This window comes from Rhineura floridana, chromosome 15, assembly GCF_030035675.1.
Source record: "Rhineura floridana isolate rRhiFlo1 chromosome 15, rRhiFlo1.hap2, whole genome shotgun sequence".
NCBI lineage: Eukaryota > Metazoa > Chordata > Lepidosauria > Squamata > Rhineuridae > Rhineura > Rhineura floridana.
Window position 1 is genome coordinate 26,289,196 of NC_084494.1, and position 27,637 is coordinate 26,316,832.

The window sequence follows — 27,637 nt, forward strand, 5'->3', positions numbered from 1 at the left end:
TTTACATCAATATATTCATTTTTGTACATATTATTTGGCTGGAGAACTCCACTGCAAAATTCAAAGAGTTGTGAATTTTGAAGAGGGCTATGTTTCAGGCCTTGTATTATTTCAGAAAATGAGAATTAGGTAGGTTCACCTTTAAATGCAAACTGGACTGATTTTCTCCCCCATTCCTAGGGAGAAGGATGAAGAAGTAATAGGGATATTGCAACCAACTCCCTGTTTCCATCTGTGAAATGCTGGTGAGTACACCTTGCATATTATGAGGTTTAAAAAGTAACTACTTCTCTTTCTTACTTACTTACTTTCTTTTCTTTTTCTTTTTCTTTTTTGCAGCTTAGAGTACAATCCTATGCCTGTCTGAGCAAAAAGAAGCTGCATTAAGGTCAAAAGTAACTTATGTTCATAGAATTGCTGCTTTAATCTTTTGGAGTTTCAGTCCCTGTTGGCCACTTTATTAAAACATGATGTAGGAGCATTTCAGTGATGGATTCTTGTTGAACCAGTGAGAGTCACAGATATGCCCACTAGATGGTGCTCACCGCCTTCCACAGCATCAACGCATATGGCTGTGTTTGGCTGGTTCTTTGCAAAATGATTCTCCAGGAAGACCCTTTGCCTGGCAAGAAGTCATAAGACGACCTTTGCTGGATCAGACCAAAGACCCAGGCAGCCCAGCAACCTGTTTCCCATGGTATCTTTATGCATTTATTTAACAAAATTTATATGCTGCTTGACTGTAAAAAACAACAACAACTCTATGCAGTAGTCAGTTGGATGCCTGTGGGAAGCCCTTGAGCAGGACACGAAGGCAGCAGTTCTCTCCTGTTGCTCCCAAGCAACTGGTATTCTGAGGCATGGTCAGCCCAATACATTTTTCTGCCTGAGGCAGACAGGATTTTTCCTCTCTCCACTTCATGTGCAGAAGCCGACTGGAATGGAAGTTGAATCTTACTTCAACGCTGACGATAGGGCAGCATCCCCTACCACACCTGAGGGTAGCAGGCTAGCTTAGGGCAGGCTGCGTGGCACACACAACTCTGTCCTCCAGCACTTTGCAGCCACCGTACACATGCACGCACGCACGCACGCACACACACACACACACACACAGAGAGAGAGAGAGAGAGAGAGAGAGAGAGAGAGAGAGTCTGCTGCCTGAAGCAGCCACCTTACTTTGACATATCAGCGTTGGCCCGGAGCAGGGTGCCTCTGATCCCGGAGGCAGCATTTAGCCATCATGGCCAGTGGATGGGTCACTAGGGATGGGCAAATCTGTCATTATTTACTTTTTTCAGTATCTCATTTTTCCAGTCTTAAGTTCAGTTCTCCGCATGTCCATATCAGTTTGCAATTTTTTAAAGGACATCGTGAAACTTTGTCAGCATTTTACTGCAAATTTATCCTGATATACACATTTTGTATGCTATTCTGCCTAATATACACATTTTTACAAAGCAATGTTCCCTGATACAATGCATTTTGTATGTTATATGCATTAGTGTGTGCATTTTTATGCACACTTTACGCCAGCAGACCTTCTTCTTTCAACAAGCCTTTGAAGTAGATACCTTATCCCAGTCTGCATCTCTATTGGAATTATTATTGAAAGATATTTGTAGGATGTTTTGTTTTTAAGATGTTCTTAGTGCTTTATCATCTGTTGGCCACCCTGCGCTCCCTTTGGGAGGAAGGGTGGGATAATAACAACAACAACAACATGCATTTTTGTACCAAGACTAGAATGGCTTGAGAGTGTCTAAATGAGAAAGTGTGACTTCCAGAAAATGCTTAAGAGATGACACCTGTTAACAGGGGAAAGAAACCATGGAGAACTACTGCCAGTCAGTGTAGGCAATGCTGAATTAGATGGACCAGTAGTCTAACTCAGCATAAGGCAGCTACGGTCCTAATCTGGAAATTAAGCGCAGACAATGTCTCCCCTGCTCCTTATACATGCATTCTCTCTCTCTCTCTCTCTCTCTCTCTCTCTCACACACACACACACACACACACACACACACACACACACACACACACACAACTTACACACAGATCCCCCCACAGCATTTTCCAATTCTCCCCCACTTGAGAGACACAGCACAAACACAATGCCAGAAGAGCTTAATCTTTTATTGCTACTCTACAATTAAGCTGTGGCTGCAGAAGGCTCCCTGCCTTCAGGGAGCAGCAGAAGGCTTGTTCCATCTCCTGGCTGTCTCTGTTCTGATGGCACCAGAAAAGGTCTTCTGTGACTAAAGTGGTTTAATCTGGGGAAGGGGGGAGGCAAAGGGGTTATTTAGGGCATTTCCAAATGGGATTTTGGAAGTGGCACAGATGCTCCTCCAGTGTGCATCCAATCCCACAATCCCATACTTACTTTGTCCCCTCTTATCCATGCCCATCCGTATTACAAGAAATTGCAAGTGCACTGTGCAAGGGATGTTACTTTGGATTCAAAATACTTGTACTTCTGGTTTAGTGCACGACCCCTGAACTGAAAGTGTGAAGGAAAGCCTTCTGAATATATTCTTCAGGACCTACAACAGGGATTCATTTGCTTACAGGTTGTGAAACCAGAAGGACACGTAGGGGTACAGCAGGATTGGGACAAAGGCCACTTTAAAGGTCACACAGCCAGCCGTATGGTAACACTTTTTTTAATGGGTCTAGAGTTAGGATGGGAAACTTGCAGCCCTCCAGGCAGGGGAGGTTGGTGGCTCTGATGTCAGTGAATCCACTCTGGGTTTTAGACTGAACTTTCAAGGAGCTGTCCAAGGTGACAGCATGTTGGACAGCTCCTTGAAGGCTCAGGCTAAAACATTGAGTGGAATCAGCACCCCACTGACAGCAAAGCCACCAGCCTCCACAGCCTCCAGGTGTTGTTGTACCACAACTTTGGACATTCCTGACCATTGTCTATGCTGGCTGGGGCTGGGACTGGTGAGAGTTGGAGTCCAGAAGTGTTTGAAGGGCTAGAAGTTTTGGAGACCAGCACCTGTATGCTAACCAGGTGGGGAGAGGGTAGATTGGCATCTAGCGGTAGATCAATTTACAACAGATCAACAACAGTTTCTGACAGTGTTTCAGTTGTAGGCAGGACAAAGGAAACCTGGCTGCTTGCCCTTGCAACATGCCCACCTTAGGTACTGTTTTCAAAGGTTATAGGAGGGGAGCTGATTTGGCTAACAATCGAGGGAGTTTGGGATGGGGCATGTGCATAACATCCAGGGACTGCCTGCCTTTCATCTCATAATTTGGGCAAATCAGTAATTCTGAAATACTCATACTTCCTAAAATGATGTGTTAAAATTGCATACTGAAATTACAATACAGGATAGGCTTTCTGGAACATTTTTTTTTTGGGGGGGGGAAGGTGCCCAAAACAATACAGTGGCTGTGTCTACACTGAGTATGATTTAGTTGGATCTCACCCGGTGATCCTAATGTCTTTCCAAAGTAATATTGGAAGTGGCCTCTGTAACCTGGAAATAGTGAGAAGGACATTCAGAGATGAGAAGGGTGAGATTTTGCAAAAAGTCTGGAAAGAATAGAAAACATTTCTGCAGTATCTCTAGAACTAACAGACATGGGAGGGGGCATATTGCTGAGATCATGGCCTCTGCTTTCAGAACAAGGGTGTGAAAGGCATGGGAAGCTTTTTCCTGTTGACTCCTAGGAAAAGCCACTTGGCTTCCATCCTTCAGCCCTTGCTTTGATATACATACCATTCACAGCTATCACTCTCCTCATCGCTCTCTATAGGTGACTGTTCTTCAGGAAATTCCTGGTTGTCCTCATGGTCCAGTGTTCCATCATATTTAGGAGTGAATGCCATGCCATCAGTGTTTTCTTTTGCTGCTTCTTCAGGTAGGCCCTCTCCATCGATGGTCACATTACCTTCTGGTTCTTCTACCTTAGGGACCTCTGGTTCCTCTACCCCAGGGACTTCCAGTTCCTCTACTCTGGGGACTTCCGGTTCCTCTTTCTTAGGCATAAGCTCTTCCGGGACACCAGTCACTTTGAAATCATCCACCTGGAACACCCAGCGCCCTGGGGTGTGCACATTGCTGGTTTTTGTAATGTTGATGATTTCAGGAGTGCGGGAGCCAGGGATGCTGTAGTAGTTTTTGTCATCGCCACTGTTAAAACCAGCCTGGAATAACCATAATAGTAGCCATAATACATGCACAGTAGCCAAATGCTGCTTGGTGACAAGCAGTAAGAACACTTTGAATCACCAGGGAATCTTCCCAGGAGGCATCTCCCCCTGTCAGGGAAGGGGTCCAAACAGTCAAAGAATGAATTGAACAGAGTTCCCGAACCATTGCAGGAGACAATCAGCAAAAAGGTTACTCTGCTAGAGACTTCCACTAAAGAGGAGGGTACCCAGGAGATAGTGAGGCCTCCCTTCTATGCTCTGTAACTCTGCTTCCATCCTTTGACTCTGATGACTCCTCCCCTGACTCACCTGCAGCACCAGGAGGAGCCCTCTCTACCATTGTACCAAGCATGGGTGTCCTAGCCCTCCTAGGGTGCACACCAGCACAGAGTGCAATCAAGAGGGCTCATTCTGGGGGAGTGGGTTTTCACAGCCACCTCTGGCTGCAAGATTACTTAAACCATGGCTAAGGACCCTGTAGCCTTCCAGATGTTGCTGGAACCCAACTCCTATGCAGCCAGAGTAGTCAGTGATCGGGCATGATGGGACCTGTATGGGACAATTTATGGAGGGGTGCAGGTTTCCCATCTCTGACTTCAACTCCCAGTTGGCTCCAAAGCAGTGCTGGAGCAATACTCAGATTTCCCTATTTGTCAGATATTTGGCCTGCCTATATCAAGCCACACATAGAGCTATCCAGGGTCCTGACCACTTACTGCCTGACCTAAAGCAGAAATGTCACTAACAAACCCCATGTTAGTATTACTGATTTTCACCCAAGTGGCTTGGGCTTGATTCCTGGAAGAGGAACAGCAAAATATTTTTAATGCAGGTGTGGGGAATCTTCAGCCTTCCAGTTGTTGCTGAACTATAACTCCCACCATCCCTGCCCATTTGCCATGCTTGCTGGGACTTGTAGTTCAGCAACATCTGGGGGGGGGACACAAAGGTTCCCCACACCTGTTTTAAGTGGTAGAGCACACACTCAGTTGCAGAAGGTCCCAGGTTCTGTCCCTGGCTTCTTGAGTTAAAAAGGAACAGACAGCAACTAGTGATATGAAAGAATCATAGAATTACAGAATCATAGAGTTGGAAGGAGCCTATAAGACCGTCAAGTCCAATCCTTTGCTCAATGCAGGAATCCAAATTAAAGCATATCCACAGTTTGGGAATAAAACTAGTGCTGACTTGTCTTATAGCAGGGGCGGCAAACTTGTGCCCCTCTGGATATTGTTGGACTCCTACTTCCATCTGCCCCAACCTACATAGACAATGGTCATGAATGATGGGAGTTGTAGAATCATGGAATAGTAGGAAGGAGCCTATAAGGCCATTGAATCCATCCCCCTGCTCAATGCAGGAATCCAAGTTAAAGCATCCCTGACAGGTGACTGTCCAGCTGCCTCTTCAATGCCTCCAGTGTTGGAGAGCCCACCACCTCCCTAGGTCATTGGTTCCATTGTCATACCGCTCTGTTAGGACATTTTTCCTGATGTTCAGCCAAAATCTGGTTTCCTGTAACCTGACCCTATTATTCCATGTTCTGCACTTTGGGATGATCAAGAAGGGATCCTGGCCTTCCTCTTTGTGACAACATTTCAAATACCTTAAGAATGCTATCGTAAATCTCCCCTCAGTCTTCTCTTGGCTAAACATGCCCAATTCTTCCAGTCTCTCCGCCTAGGACTTTGTTTCCAGTCCCCTGATCATCCTTGTTGCCCTCCTTTAAACCTCTTCCATTTTGTCATCCTTCTTAAAGTGCAGTGTCCAAAATAGGAATTCAGCTGTTTTGGAATAGGTAGTCCTCCTCCTGAAGAATGTGCAGCCTGGAGTTATGCCAAGATTAGGCTTTACACCAGGTTTGCCAGGCTGTAAACTCTTTCCAATTTGTCTGTAAGACCTGCCCTGAGAGCCGGGACAGGGCTGTAGCTCAATGGTAGCACCTGCTACATATGCAGGACATTCTAGGGTCAATCCTCAGCATCTCCAGGTCCCCTGTCTGAAACCCTATAGAGCTACTGCCAATCAGACAACAGCAAGCTAGCTGGAACAATAGTCTAATTCAGTATAAGGCAGCTTTCTAAGTCAGCTGCTACAGGTTAGAGGAGGTAACATTAGAGTAGATGGACAAATAATCTGACCAAGAATAAGGAAGTTCCATGTGTTTCCAGGTTCAATTTGGAGAGCACTTCATTCACTGTAGTATCATATGGAGCCCAGAACATCTTTTCAGAGAAAACTATCTCAGATCAAATTCTCAGCTGTTTGTTGACAAAGAGGACCTACCTGTGCTGGGATTCCTCCTAAACCTGTTCTGGGATCTCCCTCACTTGCTGTTCCTGTAGTCCATTGGATGTCCCCATAGTTGAGCATTATAAAGGCAATGCGGCCATTGGTGCATAAGACAGCCTGGAAGGTGTTTGTCTGTAGTAAAGAGAAGCAGACAGAGCAGGATCAATGTATTTATTTTATTTATTTAACAAAATTTATATGCCGTTTGACTGTTGAAAAAAACACCTTCTAAGTGGTTTACAAGCAACAAGAAATGATCAATAAGTGATGAACAAATAATTAAAAGCATTTTTAAAAATGATTAAAACTGCAATAGACTAAAAAGAGATCAAAACACATCAACATCTATATATCCGGATAGGCTTGCCTAAGCAGAAATGTTTTAAGCAGGCACTGAAAAGAATACAGTCTGTCTGATGTCAATAGGCCACTTTGGAACTGCCACCCTAAAAGAACGATTTCCTACAAGTGTGGAACGAATGTTATGTGGCACCTGTAACAGTGTCAGTTCCACTGATCAAAGCGGTTCAGTGGGCACATATGAAGTAGTCCCAAGCTGTAAGAGTGTCACATACCAATAGTAACACCTTGAACTTGGCCTGGTAACAAATTGGCAACCAGTGCAGATCTCTGAGCAGAGGTGTTATATGCTGACAGGGTCTCACTCCTGTAAGCAATCTTGTTGCAGTGTTCTGCACTAATTGCAGCTTCTGGGACAAGCACCAGGGAAGCCCCACATAACGTGCATTACAGCAGTCCATTCTAGAAGTCACTAGTGCCTGAACAACTGTGGTCAAACGTCTTGCGTTAAGAAGACACAACATGAATTTCATCATGATTTCCTTGACCTGTGACTTTTCTTCTTTGATTTAGCTATCTGCTTGATATTCTCCTCTTCTTCCCCACTGATTTGGCTTCTTGGTTCTGGAGCCATGTTTAATAATGGGATGAGTGGTTTGATGGAGTTGGGTATTGCTCATCATGGACAAAATATTTGTACAAATTAGGGTGGTTTTGCATCCTAATTTCAATAATGGTTTCCTGAGGAAATGGTTCCTGTTTCTGGTGGATGTTGACTTTAAAAGGGAAATGTGTACCAGGTGTTCTAAACTCTCAATCTTATATTCAGCCAGCTTTCCACAATCTAGTGGAAGGGACTTCAGCTCCCTTCTGCCCCAGCCAGAATGTCCAGTGGTCAGGGATGATGGGAGTTATAGTCCACAACATTCAGAAGGCACCACATTGGGGAAGGCTCTCTGTACATATAGATCTAGTTATTGTGATTAATAGTGTATACTGTATGTTATACTTTCAATGAATTTGATTTCTGGTGCCTCTGAAATGTAAACACATAAATAAAAATTGGTCATTATGTTTGAAACGTGTACTTAATATAATATTGGTTAATGTTAGTTAATGTATTGCTGTTTTGTAACTGGGGGGAAATATCTTCAGACAAGCAAACAAATAATGGGATGGCAGGCAGTGATTATGAACTGGATAGCTGGGTTGTTAATCGGCTAATATTTCAGAATATCATTCCCGCTTTCTGCGGGGGCACATTTGCCTCCACCCCACCCATTCAAAGAAGACTCAAGTGGTTCCTTTCTCAGGGGAGAGGAGCCTGCAGGGACAGCCCCACCTCCAACGCTCCCTCTTCTTTGTTCCTGTGCCCACCCTCTGACCCTTTCACTAGGAGCATATCTAGTTGTAGGAGGAGTGTGGTTGCTTGCTGGTTGGCATCGAGTCCAGGCAGGTGATGAGGTTGGGGGCTGTAGTGTAGTGGCAAATTTAGAAGCCCAGGGTCCCTGCATGAGTTCATCAGGATCGGCCTCACAGGCCAAATTTGACAGGTGACTGGGGGCACCCACCTGTCAATCACATCACATCATTGTCCAAACCACTCATCAAAACCTCTTGCAGGGGGTTCCCAAGCCACAACATCCTGCTGGCAATCAGGTGCTTGGAAATCGCTGCACATGGGGCATTGCTAGCCCTGAGCTTGGCACTTCCCAAAGCACCAAATACAGAGCTAGCAAAGTGGTTGTGTCTCCCCTCTCCAAGGAGGGTGGGGACAAAGAAGCTGGTATTTTACAGGCATTGCTGCCTGCAAGGAAAGTCCCTCTCACAGTTGATCTGCAAAACATAGGTTTCTTCTCCCTGTGTTTTGCATATCAGCTGAGGAGTTCTCTCACACACAATACCTGCAAAATACGAGGGGCAAGTGTTTCTTTCTCCTTGCACAGACTCACTGCAGCCAAAACGGAGGGTGCATGGGGAGAGAGAGAAAGGGGGCTAGGAAAAGTGGGTGGAGAGGGAGGTGAGGTGGCATTTCCTCACAAAGAAGGGGGCAAAGGAAGGCTGAAGGAAGGGAGAAGGAAGGCTGCCTGTAAAATACAAGGGGAATTGCTTGTGAAGCAGTTCTTATTCCCTCGATTGTGCTTTTTGCAGATTGTGAGAAAGCAAAAGGGGGGGAAGCAAGCCTCAAGGAGGGTGAGGGAAAAGGGAGACAGCAAGAGCTAAGAAGAATGAGGCTGCTTGTATTTTACAAGGAGAAGAAACCTGCTTTTTGTAGATCAGCTGTGAGGAGTTCTGTCTCATGCAGTGATGTCTGTAAAATACCCCCCCTCTTCTTTGCCTCTCTTCCCCCACCCTACATGTTCTCCCAGACAATCTGCAAAAAGCACCACAGAGGGAGAAAAAAATGCTTTACAAGCAATGCACCTTGTATTTTACCAGCAGCCTTCCTTCTTGCAGCCTGCCTTCCTTCGTCCCCCTTCCCTGTAAGAAAATGCTGCTTAGCCTCACGCTTAGCAGAGCTTGGAAAAGTTACTTTTTTGAACTACAACTCCCATCAGTCCAATCCAGTGGCCATGCTGGCTGGGGCTGATGGGAGTTGTAGTTCAAAAAAGTAACTTTTCCAAGCTCTTAGCTCCATCCTCCTTCCCCCCTCCCCATGTGGTTGTCTTCACCTACCCTCTGCATTGGCTGCTATGGGTCTGCGTGGGACTGTTGGAAAGTCCTTCGTTTTAGTAAGATTCTGATGCAACCCCCCTCTTAAATCAGGCTTGGCTGTCCCTCCTCTTCTCAGTAAACCTCCCTATAGTAACTCCTGCGGATTCTCTCCCTCCTCCGGTTTCTCTCCTCTCCACAACAGTAGATGGTGGGAGCCAATTAGCATGCAAGGAGATTCATACTGCCTGCTGATCAGCTGTACTGACCTCCTGGATTCTCCAGCTCTCCTAAGGCAAGAGGAAAGGGCGATGGTTTTAAACGCAAGCATACACTCCGCAGTTGGGAATTGCAGTGGCTTGATTGGCAGTAGAGACAGACAGAGGGATTCCAGCAGGGGCCAGCAGGGAGCTGCGTGCAAAAAAAGTAACGGGGCTGCATCCCAGAGCATCCCTCCAGGACAACATACCTGGTTGGGGGTAAAAATGAGGCATACTGAAGCATGCTGGGTTTAGGAGCGCCCTCTAGGAATCTCCCAGTGCTTGATGCCTGGGCGAACCTGGAGGAGTGCCACTTCTGGCCAGGCTTGTGCATCGGAGTGAGCGCCGCTACAGTAGGGGCCCAGAAGTGCAGGTTAGAGGCACACCAAGGCTCACCTAGTAAGGAGAGAGGTTTTCCTCCTCATCCGTGGCTGGGGAACCACAGCCTTTGGCTGGTTACATGCCAGGAGAGATGGGAGGTGGAGGGGAAGGTTTTCCCACCAGAGTTGGTCAAAGCCTCACCTGCTCAAACAGTTTGAATTTGGTTAATTTGGTTGACTTGACCAGCACTTCTCCAAAATTTGTTATATTTAAATAAATATTACATTATTTCAATGTCTGTGCCCTGAGTTTTCTTTCTGGGTGTGGGGGCAATGAGATTCTGATCTGTCATTGGAATTCTTAGGCATGTCACAGTAAACTAATTGTTTGACAGTGACAGTAACGTGTAGCAAAAAATGGAGACTAAATAGCAGGGCATTCGAACAGGAGATGTTCCAATGTTTGAAAGTTAACCATGGCTCTTACCTAATGCATGTTCTTGCTAACAACCTTGCCACCTTCTTCTGGACCAGCAGAAGTTTCTAAACACTTTTAATAGGCAACTCCACATAAGCCATTTTATGGTAATCCAGTAGAGATGCCGCCAACCAGAGTTTCCCTGTTGCCCAGGAAAGGTGTGTGTGTGTGTGCCGCCTTATCCAGTTCAGCTCTTGTTTATACTCTGAATGACTTACCCTTCTGGACATAGTTCCGAAATAGGCCACATGGTCCCAGGTGGCAATAAAGGCCCAGGTGGCAGTGAAAGGGATCTCAGGGAAGTACTCATTAATGTCTCCGGTGACACGTCTCAGCAGTTCTGGGTCCTGCGTCTCCCGGTAGAAGATATCACCACCTAGAATATTGTTGACATCCCCCCAGTAAGGGGCAACAAAGGCCTTTCCATCTACCAGAGGAATGGATTTTGGGGTGTACTCTGGGACAGGTACGGAAAAGGAAACCACACCATTGTTGTTAACCTGTGATGGGGCAGAGAGCAGCAATGTAAGCATAATCAGCAAAAGCCAAACACCGTACTATCCTTAAGCAGATCATCCTGGGGGCTACTTCCTTCTCACTGTTATGAATTTTCAGATTCTGATCTTAATTCTTCAGGTATAAGCTCCAAGCATAGTGTAAGGTGAAAGGGGTCCGCAATTGTAACTGGGGAGCAGGCTTATACTGCTGGCTCCATTCTCTGGGTCACATGGCCAAGTTAATCCCTCCCCGTGTACTCATGCTGAATGCAGACATTTGAAGAAGAACCTCTTAAAAATGAGCAGCTAGTTAATGCATAGGGGCTGCAAATAATCGGGACCCCCAACTGCACAGGCATTTGGATCACACAGAGTTGCTGTGCATGAACAGATGCTCATGCCTAGGGCAGTGGTCCCCAAACATTTCCCTATGGACCACTTGAACATTGCTGAGGGTCTTGGTGAACCTAATTATTTTGCCGCCTGTTGCAGCGATTGTAATGTTCTGTGTTAGGTGCCGTACAATTTTTAATTGTATTTTTACATATGCCACAGACCACCAGAGTGAATCTCATGGGCCACTGATGGTCATGGACCACAGTTTGGGAACCTAGGGGATCATTTTCAGTCCCTCCAATCTTTTTGAGAAACTTATTCTCAGTCAGTGGTTGGCATCATCTAATATGGTAATCATTCATTCATTTGCATATGCATACAATTTATTTCCTGCCCTTTGTCAAAAGACCTCAGAGAAGGCACTTAGTCCATTGTTTTACCATTCCGAGAAAGCTAGTTCACAGCATTTGCTATGTACTGTTCCAGCTCTGAGAAGGTGGAGGGTTGTAGGGTAACAGGCATCCTGACAGCAGAACACCCCAAGCTAGTACTGGGAGGTTTGCCATATGCCCATTTCTAATGTTTCTTTCTCTCTTTGTGACAAGTGGAGCCATACGTACATAAACACTATGGTAAGTCTTCCCATAGAAGGTGAAAGGCTCAGAAATGGGAACCTCAGGGGATGTCCCATCATCATCCTTGGGGTTCTTCATATCTCCCTCAGCTTCCCCATAAGGATACAGCAGGTGTTCTGGAGAGAAGGCAGAGAGAACACAATGATGCTTCAAACCTGACACAAGCCTATCATTTGTGATCTTCTAACTCAAGGATGGGAGATGGGAGAACTGGAGTGCTTGGTCTTAGAGAAGAGCATTGATATAGTGAGCATAACCGAGACCTGGTGGAATGGAGAAAACCAGTGGGATACTGTTATCCCTGGATATAAACTATATCGGAAGGACAGGGAAGGACGTATTGGTGGCGGACTCGCTCTATACGTGAAAGAAGGCATTGAATCCAGCAAGCTCGAAACCCCAAAAGAGGCAGACTCCTCCACAGAATCGTTGTGGGTGGTGATACCGTGCCCCAGGAGGGACTTAATAATGGGAACGATCTATCGTCCCCCTGATCAAAATGCTCAGGGAGACCTTGAGATGAGATATGAAATTGAGGAAGCATCCAAACTAGGAAATGTGGTAGTAATGGGTGACTTCAACTACCCGGACATAGACTGGCTGCATATGTGTTCCAGTCATGACAAAAAAGCAAAGTTTCTAGATATTCTAAATGACTATTCCCTAGATCAGTTGGTCATGGAACCGACCAGAGGGACGGCAACCCTAGACTTAATCCTCAGTGGGGACCGGGACCTGGTGCGAGATGTAAGTGTTGTTGAACCGATTGAGAGCAGTGACCACAGTGCTATTAAATTAAACATACATGTAACTGGCCAATTGCCAAGAAAATCCAACACGGTCACATTTGACTTCAAAAGAGGAAACTTCACAAAAATGAGGGGATTGGTAAAAAGAAAGCTGAAAAACAAAGTCCAGAGGGTCACATCACTCGAAAATGCTTGGAAGTTGTTTAAAAACACTATATTAGAAGCTCAACTGGAGTGCATACCGCAGATCAGAAAAGGTACCGCCAGGGCCAAGAAGATGCCAGCATGGTTAACAAGCAAAGTCAAGGAAGCTCTTAGAGGCAAAAAGTCTTCCTTCAGAAAATGGAAGTCTTGTCCGAATGAAGAAAATAAAAAAGAACACAAACTCTGGCAAAAGAAATGCAAGAAGACAATAAGGGATGCTAAAAAAGAATTTGAGGAGCACATTGCTAAGAACATAAAAACCAACAACAACAAATTCTATAAATACATTCAAAGCAGGAGACCATCTAGGGAGACAATTGGACCCTTGGATGATAAGGGAGTCAAAGGTGTACTAAAGAACGATAAGGAGATTGCAGAGAAGCTAAATGAATTCTTTGCATCTGTCTTCACAGTGGAAGATATAGGACAGATCCCTGAACCTGAACTAACATTTGCAGGAAGGGATTCTGAGGAACTAAGACAAATAGTGGTAACGAGAGAGGAAGTTCTAAGCTTAATGGACAATATAAAAACTGACAAATCACCGGGCCCGGATGGCATCCACCCGAGAGTTCTCAAAGAACTCAAAGGTGAAATTGCTGATCTGCTAACTAAAATATGTAACTTGTCCCTCGGGTCCTCCTCCGTGCCTGAGGACTGGAAAGTGGCAAATGTAACACCAATCTTCAAAAAGGGATCCAGAGGGGATCCCGGAAATTACAGGCCAGTTAGCTTAACTTCTGTCCCTGGAAAACTGGTAGAAAGTATTATTAAAGCTAGATTAACCAAGCACATAGAAGAACAAGCCTTGCTGAAGCAGAGCCAGCATGGCTTCTGCAAGGGAAAGTCCTGTCTCAGTAACCTATTAGAATTCTTTGAGAGTGTCAACAAGCATATAGATAGAGGTGATCCAGTGGACATAGTGTACTTAGACTTTCAAAAAGCGTTTGACAAGGTACCTCACCAAAGGCTTCTGAGGAAGCTTAGCAGTCATGGAATAAGAGGAGAGGTCCTCTTGTGGATAAGGAATTGGTTAAGAAGCAGAAAGCAGAGAGTAGGAATAAACGGACAGTTCTCCCAATGGAGGGCTGTAGAAAGTGGAGTCCCTCAAGGATCGGTATTGGGATCTGTACTTTTCAACTTGTTCATTAATGACCTCGAATTAGGAGTGAGCAGTGAAGTGGCCAAGTTTGCTGATGACACTAAATTGTTCAGGGTTGTTAAAACAAAAAGGGATTGCGAAGAGCTCCAAAAAGACCTCTCCAAACTGAGTGAATGGGCGGAAAAATGGCAAATGCAATTCAATAAAAACAAGTGTAAAATTATGCATATTGGAGCAAAAAATCTGAATTTCACATATACGCTCATGGGGTCTGAACTGGCGGTGACCGACCAGGAGAGAGACCTCGGGGTTGTAGTGGACAGCACGATGAAAATGTCGACCCAGTGTGCGGCAACTGTGAAAAAGGCAAATTCCATGCTAGCAATAATTAGGAAAGGTATTGAAAATAAAACAGCCGATATCATAATGCCGTTGTATAAATCTATGGTGCGGCCGCATTTGGAATACTGTGTACAGTTCTGGTCGCCTCATCTCAAAAAGGATATTATAGAGTTGGAAAAGGTTCAGAAGAGGGCAACCAGGATGATCAAGGGGATGGAGCGACTCCCTTACGGGGAAAGGTTGCAGCATTTGGGGCTTTTTAGTTTAGAGAAAAGGCGGGTCAGAGGAGACATGATAGAAGTGTATAAAATTATGCATGGCATTGAGAAAGTGGATAGAGAAAAGTTCTTCTCCCTCTCTCATAATACTAGAACTCGTGGACATTCAAAGAAGCTGAATGTTGGAAGATTCAGGACAGACAAAAGGAAGTACTTCTTTACTCAGCGCATAGTTAAACTATGGAATTTGCTCCCACAAGATGCAGTAATGGCCACCAGCTTGGATGGCTTTAAAAGAAGATTAGACAAATTCATGGAGGACAGGGCTATCAATGGCTACTAGCCATGATGGCTGTGCTGTGCCACCCTAGTCAGAGGCAGCATGCTTCTGAAAACCAGTTGCCGGAAGCCTCAGGAGGGGAGAGTGTTCTTGCACTCGGGTCCTGCTTGCGGGCTTCCACCAGGCACCTGGTTGGCCACTGTGAGAACAGGATGCTGGACTAGATGGGCCACTGGCCTGATCCAGCAGGCTCTTCTTATGTTCTTATGTTCTTAAGGATGGGGGACCTGTGGCTCTCCAGATGTTGGACTTCAACTCTCATCAGCTCCAGCCAGCATGGCCAATGACCAGGGATGATGGAAGTTGTAGTCCAATAACACCTGGAGGACCACAGATTCCCCATCCCTGTTCTAACTGGAGATGCCAGGGATTGAATCTGGGACCTTCTAAATGCAAACCTTGTGCTCTACCACTGAACTACCATAAGAAGCCATCAGAAGGAGAAGCAGCTACACTCAGACCCCCTTCCATTATGCCCAGATATAGCTCCAGCTGAGAGTCTCTGCTATGTATTGAACTGCATATCAAACTAATTATCTTTTGAAAGCCATCATGGTAGAGCTTTGCCCTGAACGGAGGCATTTATGTACTTAGAATGTTATCAAATGGAAGCTGCATTACTCAGTATTTTATCACAGCTACCAGATGCTGGAAGGAAATTCTGTATGATAATGATCACTCTGATCCCCTAAATTCCCCCCTTAAGCCCCTTTTGCTAGATGGATCCATCCTGGTCAGATCCTGCTGCACGCAACAAATGGTCTTAGCAATTATTTTATGTCTTCATCAGAAGGGCTTCTATCAGCCCATTATTATCTCGATCAGTGTTTAGAAACACAGCTTCCTAGAAATAGGTTTCTTTTGGAGAAAACCCCTCCACCCTCACTCCCACCCCCCCACCCCATGTGCACCAAACTTTACCATTGGTTTCTTCTGTTTCAGGCACTGGGGACGTCCACACTGAACCTATAACAGAGAGAGGAAAGACAATGGCGAGTCTCATGCCAGATCCATGTTTTTGTTCCAGTCTTTAAGGGAAGAGAAAAAACAGGGGATGGGGGAAACTACAGAGAAAAAATCCTAAAGTGAGGGGAAGCTACCTCAAAGAGCCCAACGAGGAGTGAGCATGCTCAGTAGCCAGGGAATGCTGATTGGCTGCTGGGGAGGGGGAATAGAATGGAGTGCAGATATCTAAAGAGGGATTGATATTCCAGAACCCAGGGCCTTAAGAAGTCATCATATGTTGGTCACTGAGCCCTTTTTGACGTTAATTGCATGAATGAAATCCGTACGCATTCCCCCCCCCCCATTATGTAAGCCATTCTGAAATCTGAGCAACCTCAGGACTGAAGGTGTTGGAAGTTTAGCTCTTTTTCTCCCTGCAACAGTCCTGTCAAAACATCTCCTCTGTGAAGCTGCTACTTGCATTCCAAGGCAAGTTGCCTTGGACAATTAATGGCATGTCTCATGCGGGCCTGAGAGAGCTTTAGATGGACAGGGAGGAGAGATCTGTTAGGAGTCTGGGAGGCTTCCTGGGCCCATGAACTTCTCTGGGAAACCCCACCCTATCAATGGGTGTCAATTTGACAAGGATTTGCAGTGGCCCACTGTATTGTGGTGTGACCTTCCTCCGCCCATTGCCAAAAATATCCTCTGTGATTTTTCACTAGTTTTGCCTTATTTAAATCTATCTCCCTAGATACTTTCAGGTGAGATTGCTGCCTCAGTTCAACTTACCTAGCAGAAGTATCAGGAAGGCAAAGGAAGTCTTCATATTGGCTTCTCCCTTCCAAAGTAGCAGGGTATGATCAGCAACATCCCAGGAAACGAGGAGGAGGAGGAAAGGGAATATGAGACTGAATTAGGGCATGATCCTTTCCTCATCTAATTCAGTTTGTTCCCCCCTTATCCCATTAAAGCAGGAGGAGGACCAGCAGGGCCAGCCAGCAGGGTCAATAGTCAGGGATGATGGGACTTGTAGCCCAATACAAGCTGGACAGCCACAGATTCCTCATTCCTACATTAAGGAGACCTAAGAATGGATCCCCTCCTTTTAGGGGGACCTGCCTGTCAGTTCCATTCTTAACCACCACCACTCCAAGGGAAACCCTCATTTAGATATTGGGAACCACTACCTACCATAGAAGTCTACTCATGATATTCTCAGACCACATTCCAACCTACTCATTTATAAACACTGACTTGCATACTATATCTACATAGGGCTGAGCAAATATGGCCTCCGAAAATTCTCCATATTATTTGTGAGTGGTGGAATGGGGTGGAGATATTTAATCCGATATTCAGGGGGGAGGTGAAATTCTCTAGCAGTTTTTCTCAGAAGGCTCTATTTTGAGAAACTTTGGCTCACTTAAAGTTGCATGAAACTCTGCTGTTGCTTTGCATTTTGGGGTGAAGAAAACAATGGGCTAAGAGAGGTGAACTAGAAAGAGGAGAAACCACCTTAAATAATATTAAAATAACATTAAATAATATTAAAACCGGATCTGCAGTTGAATGCAAAATTCATAGACAGAGAAATTAGGGAGGCCATGTTGTCCTATATTGTCCAGGGTAGGACTGAAATTCTCCAGCAGTTTGGGATGAACTCAGAAACAGAACAATTTGTCAGCAAATAATTTTCTGAGAAATTTCAGCTCAGTCCTAATTACACAGCCAGATGAAAAACCCAGTGAAACTAGGACCTCTTTGTACTCGAAGTTTATCATATATGAAAACATTGCTGTGTGTGCACACTCCATATATGAAATATTTATTTTGCCACGAGGCTAGGGTAGGAAAAGTTTAGAGCTGAGACAAATTTTTTCCCAACATTTCTCCTCAGAATTTATCTCAGCAAACTGTTGATGTGAAATATTCTCCATACATTCTCTGACAGAGCACTCCTAAGCATGTCTACTCAGAAGTCAGCCCAAGTGTCTTACATATTTGCCAAATAGTTACTGGATGCTTGGTATCTGAGTTTGACATCCTATGATATTTGATTTCAGTATTTGATATTTGACTCAAGACGTTTGATTTCAGAATCTGATAATTGGCAGGATCTGATAATTAACATGTAATGATATTTATCCATATTTATTTATTAGCTTATATGCTTATAGCTGATATATTTCAGCACAAATCCCTAAGCAGTTTGCATAGCCAAACAATTTACCATAGAGTCTGAATTCTGAAGTAAAAAAAAACAACATGTTCGAAAATCAAAGTGACAAAATTGGAAATTTTGGTGCATTTTCAAACATTTCTGACCTAGAAAAATGGCAGGTATCATCAAGTGGCCCTGAGTGGCTGTTACTAACACAAGAGTTATGTTTTTACCCCCTTCTAATTGTAATTTATAGTTTACAGATTAATTTAATTTAGTTCTGTTTGTTCTTTTCTTTTTCCTTTCCTTTAGATTTGTTTCTTTTCCTTTAAAAAAAAAATGATTTCTTACGAATTGCAATGTTGAAAAAACAAAATAAAATAACATGATTTTTGGGGGGGAAACTAGCACAAGAGCTCACCTTGCAAACCTCTCAAGGGCTCTCAAAAGTACATAAGGTGACATACATGGAATCATACCACCATGTTCTTGCAATAAACCTGTGAAATGGGATAGCCCCAAACACTGGAGTGTGTGTGTGTTCCAGATGAACCCCCTTATATACTGGAAGCATATGAAGGGGTTGTAGGGTTGTGCCAGTTAGCCCGTCCCGCTAGTGATGTGTTCACTGGCCATCCCACCTACCCTGCACCCCCCAGCCACATTTAGCAACCTCTGTGGTCGTTAGGTCATTTTAGACTCTGGACTTAATGGTCTTACAGGTGCTCCCCTCTAAAAATGATAATCTGCATTATTTCACTGTCAGCAAAATGTGATAAACCAGCCTTGCTGAGTTTGGGGGCTCTCCTGCTCATTCTGCTTGGGGAGGGATGGACTTCTGCCCCAAAGTCCTGCCCTGATGGCACCACTACAAAGGCCATAGCCCAATGGCAGAGCATCAGCTTTGCATGCAGAAGGTCCCAGGTTCAATCCCCAGCATCTCCAGGTAAAGCTGGAAATATCCCTCTGTATGGAACCCTGGAGACTCACTGCCAGTCAGTGTAGAGAACACTGAGCTAGATGGACCAGTGGTCTGACTCGATATAAGGTAGTTGCCGTTTTGTGCATGTTCTGACTCATGCATGTCATGTTCTTCCATGTGAGGAGGAATTCTGGGAAAATCAGGATTGTTCATCATGTCGAGGAGCACCACTATGCCTGTCAACTAGTGAGAGAGAGAGAGAGAGAGAGAGAGAGAGAGAGTAGCAACCCCACAACCCTCTCATGCTTGCTTTCTGATATTGCTCAGGATCCCGTGCTGCTCTTCACATAATAGAAATATGAAACTTAATTCAAGCAATTAATATCGCACCTAACGTGGCCCTGTATGTGCGTGTGTTTGAAAATATCTGCTTCTGTTCATGCTCCTGGTATCTTGAGGATGCAGAATTTTCCCGAATTGCACCTACTCACCTTTTTGCCCCTGCCTCACTCACCTCTAGGCTCCTTTCTTCCTCTACGTCTCTGTCACCCAGACTGAGTCATCCTTAAAGAGCCTCTGCTGGTTTTATATTCAGCCCTGCAAGCTTTCCACACCCAGGTTCCCCTGTAAGGATGGATGTGCCTCCTGAGTTGTTCTCCCCCCCCTTCTAATCTGGCCTGATGCCCCAGAAGGATTGCTAACCCAGTGGCAAGATGGAAGTTTTAAATCTACTCTTAATCCACTATGTACATTTTAGGGGTGTGCACAGGCCCCACGTTTGTCTTTTATCTGTGCATTTTAAGACTTCTGGTCTGTTTCTGAATCGTTCTGTGCTCTCTTCACCTCAGCATTTAATTCGGGTTCCAAGCTGCTCTGTAAAAAAAAAGCTTTGTGGTTCCCCATTCACTATAATGAGGAATCTAAAAATGGCATAACTTTTTGGCCAAAGTAGATGAAATTTACAGGCACAAGAGCCTCTCCAGAATGCATTCAGCTTACCAAATTGCAGTCAAATAGCTTCAGGGGCTTTTTGTGGGGAAGCAGAATATGTTTTCTTTTCTCCATAATCCCTTATGAGGGTGGGTGAGTGGGTGGTTGTTCCTTACCTCAAAATAATGACCAAAATGACATTTTGCAAAACTTTACAACTTCACATCATCCAATCTATAGGCCTCCAATATATCTTACATCCTGAGGCTTCCTCTGAGTACAGAAGAGCTCTGGGATGGGTTTGTTTTTGTTAAAGAAGAGCAATGTAGGATTTTTTTTAAAAAAAAAACTTAAATCAAGTACTTAACTTCTAAAAAATCCTTCACTATTGCGCTTTCACAAAAATAAAATAAAATTGCAGAGCTTTTAAGTGCTCTGCAAGCAAGGTTTTGAACAGTCTCACTTCTTGCAAAGCCAAGCCCACTGACCTAGAGAAACATCGAGATATATAGGGAAATAGAGCTACAAGTTAAGTTGCACAGTAGGCTAAGAAACCTGGGCTGGAAGGGGGGCAGTTGACACAGGCTGCCATTTTTCACAGCCTGATGTTAGGCATGGGGAACCTGTGGCCCTCCAGAAGTTGTTGGACTACAATTGCCATAATCTCTGACCACTAGTCACGCTAGCCGGGGCTGCTTGCACGCTGCGCACGGTGCCTGCACCTACTGTGTGCAGGCATGATGGTTTAGAATAGGCTCCTTCCTCTGGAAGAAGTTCCCGTCTCATGGCACCTTATCTCATCTCTATAAGGGTCAGTATTAGCTGTTGTCCACCCTGCGTTCTTCTGGCAAGGAAATGTGAGTGCCTGAATTGGGGAGTCCCCATTAAAAAAGCAGAAAATGACTTAAGATCCAGCTCAGTGTTGAGAGGGAAAGGTGGACCTAGATTAGCCACTGATCCTCTTGTTTGCTTCTGTTCAGAAAGAAGCTCAACAAGGATTAGGTAAGCATACAAGGTGTGACTTGGCGATTCTGCTTGTGTTTAACTCCAGAATGTTTGCAAATGGAGATCTGGATTGGGGAACAGGATCTTACTTCACCTCTGGGGTTTGGTGTAATATTAATTGTTGTATTATCCTCTGTCTCAGCAGTAAGCTTCCATAACAATGGAGAACAAGTAAATGGGCAAACTATATTTAGGGGGAGCTCATGTGCACAGACGCTCAGTTGCCCAGCCTTCTACTTACTAATCCATATCTGTTAGTTCACCAGGAAACAAATGTATTTCTTAAAGGGACCACGCGTCAGCTAAGAAACATGAATATAGACATATATAGAGGGGCAGGACACTGTGGGTGAAATAACTGGTAATTCAAGATGAGAAAGAGCATTTCTTGGGGATGAAGGAAATTTTTTAATGCAAACCTAACAAATTCACACTTCCTGAAACAATATGCAAAATGAAGTACAGCTCTACCCTGTTGGGGGATGGGGGGAGCTTTGGTGACCCCTGGCGGGAGGGGGAGCTCTGGCAACCTGTGCGGGGAAGGGCAGAACTCTAGAGACCCATAGAGGAGCTCTGGCGACCCATAGGGGGCACTATGGAAACCTCTGGGGGGAGGCCTGACAACCTGTGGGGGGAGCTCTGGTGACCCAAGAAGGGGAGATGGTGTCGTATATCTCGTGGAACGGTCTTGGAGCAATAAGCATGAAGAGGAGGAGTCAGAATTGGACTTGTGGGAGGGACCCGGGGATTCTCCATTCCAGCTATTAAAGAAAAGCACACCTTCATTTCTGTGTGTGACTTGGGCTTGGGCAGGACAGGGGGAGCTGCAGGAACCCATGGGGGGAGCTGCAGCGACCCACAGGGGGTGGGAGAGCTATGGTTACCCATGGGGGCAGGGGGGAGTGCTGGAGAGTGATGGGGTGGGGAAGCTCTTGTGACCCATGTGGGGGGTGTGGAGAGCTCTGGTGACCCACAGGGGGTGGAGGGAGTTCTGGAAACATATAGGGGGAAGGGGGAAGCTGTGGTGACCCACAGGAGGGAAAGGTGAGCTTTGGCAGCCCGTGGGAGGGAGGGGTAAGGCTTTGGTGATCTGTGGGGGGAAGGGAGCAGCTTTGGTAACCCATGAGGGGAAGGGGGAATTTTGGTAACCTGGGGGGGGAAGGGGGCAGCTTTGGTATGGGGGAGAGGGGACCTTTGGTGACCCATGTGGGGGGAGGGGGGACCTTTGGCAACTCATGGGGGTGGGGAACTTGGTGATGGTAGGCAGGGTTGGCTAGAATCAGAGAAACCAAAACTGATTCTGATAATATATTCTCATTTAAAATGCACATTAAAGTCTTCCTCTTTCGGCTGTTTACTTCTCTTGGCTTCCTCTCTCTGGTAACTGCTTTCGTCCTACCGAGGCTGGCTCTGAGAGGAGAAAGAAGTCCCGAGGGAAGAAAACTGCCTAAATGGAGGAGTTTCAAGAAGAAAGCTGTACCTGAGGGTTAAGAACCCCACCTCTTTTGTGCAAATGCCCTTCCCGCACTCATGCCATTGAGCAAAGGCAGGGTTAGGGCACCGCATTTTCTGGTGTAACATCGCTCTGGCTTAACCTGGTCACATGGCTAAAATAATCAGGAGAGCATCTGGGAATTAAAAGACGATAAATATGAAGGTTGATTTCAAAGGGGTAGCATTCTCTTTTGTGAATCCCAGCTCCAGATAGAATCCCTCAGTATGGGCTGTATTCAATGGTAGTCCTATTCAGAGCAGACACATTTACATTAATGAACATGACTAACTTAGGTTCATTTATTTCAACAGGTTTGTTTTGGGGAAGACTAGCACTGGATAAAATCGGGTAGATTTTGACCTAGACATAATTTGTAAAGATCTGTCTACTTTTCGCCCCACCTGCTTTTGCACCAGTGTACCTCAGAGGAAGATTGGGGATAAGATCCAGAGCCTGATCTATTTGCTGACCATCAAACATCCATCAGCTTAAGTCATGTAATGCACTCACATTTCAAAGTTGTTTACTCATCCCACGGGCTCATGTACAGCTCAATTAATCTGTCTGGAGATGATTCATTCACTGATCTCTATGTATCTGTTAGCAGAGCGGATAAGATGCGGGTGGGACAGGATAAGCCCAAGGCCCTTGGAGAGCCATCCACTGGCATCTGCCTGGATTCAGTTGTGAGAATAGGGCAGAGCTCTAAATTCCTGGGAAAAAATTGCTGGCTTTAAGGGGCTGAAGTTGTCTGAAAATGTCAATCTCTATTTGTCTTTTGAGCTGCATTCCCCAGGTCTGCTCAGTGGACTTGTAATTCTAAGACCACCTTGGAAGACAGCCTTTTACCAGCTTCAGCTGGTAAGAGAGCTGCAGCCATTTCTGGACCGGGATAGCCTGACCAGGCTGGATTATTGTAATGCACTCTATGTTGGGCTGCCCTTGAGGTTGGTCCAGAAGTTGCAGCTGGTGCAAAATGTGGTGGCGAGACTGCTTACTGGGGCAGGGTATTGTCAACATGTCACCCCACTGCTGAAAGAATTGTACTGGCTGCCCATTTGCTACCGGGCCAAGTTCAAGGTTCTAGTTTTGATGTACAAGGCCCTATACAGCTTGGGACCAGGATACCTGAAAGACCGTCTCATCCCTTATATACCCAATCGATCGCTGCAGTCTGCAGGTGAGGGCCTCCTACAGATACCATCTTACCAGGAGGTCCTTTCTGCACAACATAGGAAATGGACCTTTAGTGTGGTGGCACCTACCCTGTGGAATTCCCTCCCCTTAAATATTAGACAGGTGCCATCTCTGTTATCTTTTCAGCACCTATTGAAGACTTTCCTCTTTCAACAAGCCTTTTAAGTAGAGACCTTATCCCAGTCTGCATCTGTGTTGAGATTGCTTTTTAATATGCTTTTAAACCTTTTTTAAAAACAATGTTTTTTAACCTTTGTTTTTTTAAAAAAAATCTTCAAAGCTTTTTAAAAAATGTTTTTGAAGTTGTTTTGTTTTAATGTATTTTAATGTCTCTTTTTATGATGTTTTAAAATGTTTTCGGTGCTTTTGTTTGTCACCCTGGGCTCTTGCTAGGAGGAAGGCAGGATATAAAGCAAATCATAAATAAATAAATAAACCTCAAGTGGATAGAGTAAAGACAGGATGAGTTGTTTTAAGTCTGGTGTCAGCCCATCATCAAATAGCTCTTGAGGGTCAGGTGTCCTAGAAGGGCCCAACACTTCACCTGCCCTGGTTCCCCTCTCAAAGTTTTATCCTGGCCTCCAATCAGAACAGGATGGTACAATTTTAATGTCTTACAATACTACATAATTCATATCAATATGTGAAATTGAGTCCCATCCAGTCCCTACTGCTTCTCAGCCTTCACTGCTGCCCAAAGATTGACAAGTCACAAAGCTTCAGTGACATTACGAGCTACAACTGGGAGAGCCAGCATGATGTAGTGGTTAGAGTGCTGGACTTGGACCTGGGAGGCCAGGGTTCAAATCTTAAGGACTTTCCAGTAGCTACTCTGTTAGGGATAAACTGGAGAGCTGGAGAGGAGAAAGGGGAGCAGTGAGGAGGTTCAGAAGCAGCTGTTCATCCATCCTGAATGGTGCCATCAGGCCTGGTGGAATGAAGTCTCAGTGTTCTGAGTAGTATGCCTAACATCATATTTTCAGTCTTATTCTTGGGGCTGAAATGTGCCCAGTTGTAGGAAAGGAGAATCCTGATGAGCCCAAGCTTTCATACACAGAGTGATCTCACTAAAGGAAGAGCTGGGTGGAGGAGACATGAAATGGCAACTGGCAAATAATGCACTGTCATTAGACATAACCATTATAATTTTTGTGCCTGAGAGTGACAGAGAGATCAATGGCCAATCAGGACGTGCACTTAAGGCACTTTGTCTATATCAGGCAAGGCTTCATTGGTGCTTTCTCTATTAATGTGAATTGTGGCAGTGTAATTATTGGGGATAAGTTTGTTAAAGAGTGCCTTCTTTACTTTATTAATGCTATATAATGGCATCTACTTGCACCAGATATGGCAGAGTTCCAGGAGGTTTATTAGTCATGTGGTTAACGTTGTGGTCTACCTGAAGGTCCAGTTACATTATTCATACCGATAAATTCCTTTGTATAGTAGCTATTCTGGTGGGAAGGATATTGTTGGGTACCACAACGACTCATTTTATAAAATGATACTTAGCTTGAGACATCCTGGCTTCCTCTGATTTCTTGCAATGGGTAGGCCATCTGTTCATAAGTTCTACTCTAGCAGCAGCAATGGCTTCTATCACCTCTAAAAGATTCCATACTGACCTCAGAATTTGGCCTGTCACACTCTCGCAACCAGCCACCTCTGTTCTTTCCTGCCTCTTGTTTGTCTTCCCTGATATCTGCCAGGAACATGCTAGCAGAGCTTAAATCTCACCCCAATTTGGAACTCTTCATGTTATACATTGATCTATTTAAACTGTGTTTTTTAAATATCTGGTGGGCTTTCAGGTAAATATCTGATGGGAACAGACTGCTCTTCCATTGCTCTACAGGGCAGAGTTCCAACCAATAGGTAGAACCTGCAGGAGAACACATTCCAGCTAAACATTAAGAGAAACTTCCTAATGGCATGAACTGTTCAACCATGAAACAGACAGTCTCAGAAGATGGTGGGGATTCATTTGCAATATATATTTATGCAGAAGCTGGCTTGTCATTATTAAGGATACTGTATTTGCACATGCATCACAGAGTTTGAATAGAGCAGGTGGTTAAAATAGTAGAAACATAAAGGTGGATGAGACTACAAAGGTAATCTAGTCCAGTCCCACATCAGTGCAGGAAATCCACTACTACTACACTGTTATGGCCTGGAATAGAGGTCACCATCCAGCCTCTGCTTAAAAACCTCAAGGAAACAATACTTCACTACCTTCTGAGGTAGTCTATTCCACTGTGCAACAGTCCATACAATCAGAACGTTCTTCCAGTTCTTTAGGTGAAATCCTTTGACTTGCAATTTAAAACCAGTACTTTGTGTCCTATCCTCTAACAGTGAAATAAAAGCAATGTGACAACTTACAAATCCTTGAAGATAGCTATCATATCACCCTTACTTTGAACCTTCATTGGACCCTGTGTCTGAACTCACTTTCTCAAGTAGCAGGTCTGAGGAACTGAAGCAAATAGCGGTGATAGGAGATGAAGTTCTAAGCCTTAACAACAAATTTAAAATGAACAAATCAACAGGTCCAGATGGCATCCACCTAAGAATTCTTGGAGAACTCAAAAGTGAAATGGTTGATCTTCTTACAAAAACATGTAACTTATCCTTGAGATCGGTGACTGGAAAGTAGTCAATATAACAGTAATTTTGAAAAAGGAATGGGCTGGTTGGAGGGGGGGGTTCTTGTATGTATGTATGTATAAATTTTTATTACGGTCATAGACCAGCCAGAGGGGGGTTCTTGGAAATTACAGCCAGTTAGCTTAGCATCAATTCTGGAAAAACTGGTGGCAAGCATGTTTAAAGGTAAAATTACTATGGTCACATTCCCAATTGCTTCAGCAACATTTACATCTCCAACAGTTCCTGGATGCCACTTAAAGGTTAGTCCAGGATCTCCCCTCCCAACTTGTCTCATCAGTTCCATGACCTATTGTTTATTGTTGTTTATTACAGTCATTTAGAGTATCTAGAAATTTTATCTCTTTGCTGTGACTTGAACATACATTCACCCATTCCTTTGGATGCCTCCATTTGACCACATTGGGGATTTCAGTTAGGGGAGTAGAATTACTTTTTGGGGCCTGGATCACCACCCACAGCAATTCTGTGGAGGAGTGTACACTTTTGGGGATTTTGAACTTGTTTGACTCAATGGGTCATATGCAACAAAGTTTTAGTCAGAGTACACCCATTGAAATTGACGGACCTAAGTTAGTCATGACCACTAATTCAATGGGTAGAACAATGGGTAGAACTCACATTGTCCTCTTTGATGCACAGAGTGACACCACCTTTAGTAGGTCTCTTCTGGTCCTTCATATCACATTGGTATCAAGGGATAACTGTCCCCCACTGGTTCACCCCTTCCACCAGGTTTCCATTAGGCCCATTGTCTATGCTCTCCTATAAAACCAAGCACCCCAGCTTGCCTAGCTTTCCTTAGAGGCTTCCAGCAGGTACATTTTCCTCTACAGTGCTATGGCTTCTAAATGGCTTTGATGTCCTTCTGTATGTTCATTGCCTAGTTCTACCCTGCCCCCACTTGGACAGTCAGACATTTTCTCCTTCATCCTTTAGAGATGCTCTTCAGCTCCTGTTGGCTTTCCTCCAGCAACCAGTCTGAAAGCTGATCTACCAACTTTTTGTTTTTAAGCACCAACAGTTTGGTTTCACTCTGGTTGAAATGAAACCTGGCCCTTTTTTACATGCCTGGCTTGTCCCAAAATGTTCCTCAGTGCCACCTCCTTCTAGAACCCACCATCTCATCCACTCATTTAAGCTCCTCAGCTCTGCCTGTCTAGCTGGCCCTGCATGTGGAACTAGTAGCATCTCAGAGAAAGCTGCCTTGAAGATTTTGGCTTTCAGTCTCCTACCTAAAAACTGGAATTTTGATTCCAGAACTGCATGGCTACATTTCCACATCTTACTGGATCCTGACTTCCCTAGCATTATCTGTCAGGCTATCTAGATAACATGTGACATCCACAACCTTTGCCACTGACAGAGCCGTCATGAAATTTACACACCAAGTAATCTATGTCCCTAATGATTGGATCA

General features: G+C 44.7%; 1 protein-coding gene across 3 annotated transcripts; it reads right to left on the bottom strand.

Annotated features, from left to right (window-relative positions):
- Positions 1-2,145: 2,145 nt before the first annotated feature.
- LOC133370536 (alpha-tectorin-like) lies at positions 2,146-27,569 on the bottom strand. 3 transcript variants are annotated; one of them, XM_061596985.1, is made up of 8 exons: positions 25,174-25,489; positions 16,628-16,676; positions 15,812-15,856; positions 11,921-12,051; positions 10,686-10,967; positions 6,452-6,589; positions 3,732-4,159; positions 2,146-2,273 (listed from the first exon to the last, which is right to left on the bottom strand). In XM_061596985.1, coding segments are annotated over exons 1-8 (1,164 nt in total). In that variant the 5' UTR covers positions 25,264-25,489; the 3' UTR covers positions 2,146-2,272. The 3 variants fall into 3 exon arrangements, with proteins under 3 accessions (XP_061452969.1, XP_061452968.1, XP_061452970.1); XM_061596984.1 differs by lacking the exon at positions 2,146-2,273 and adding an exon at positions 2,281-3,488 and having other exon boundaries at positions 25,174-27,569; XM_061596986.1 differs by lacking the exon at positions 2,146-2,273 and adding an exon at positions 2,281-3,488 and having other exon boundaries at positions 18,990-25,262.
- Between the last annotated feature and the right edge of the window lie 68 nt (positions 27,570-27,637).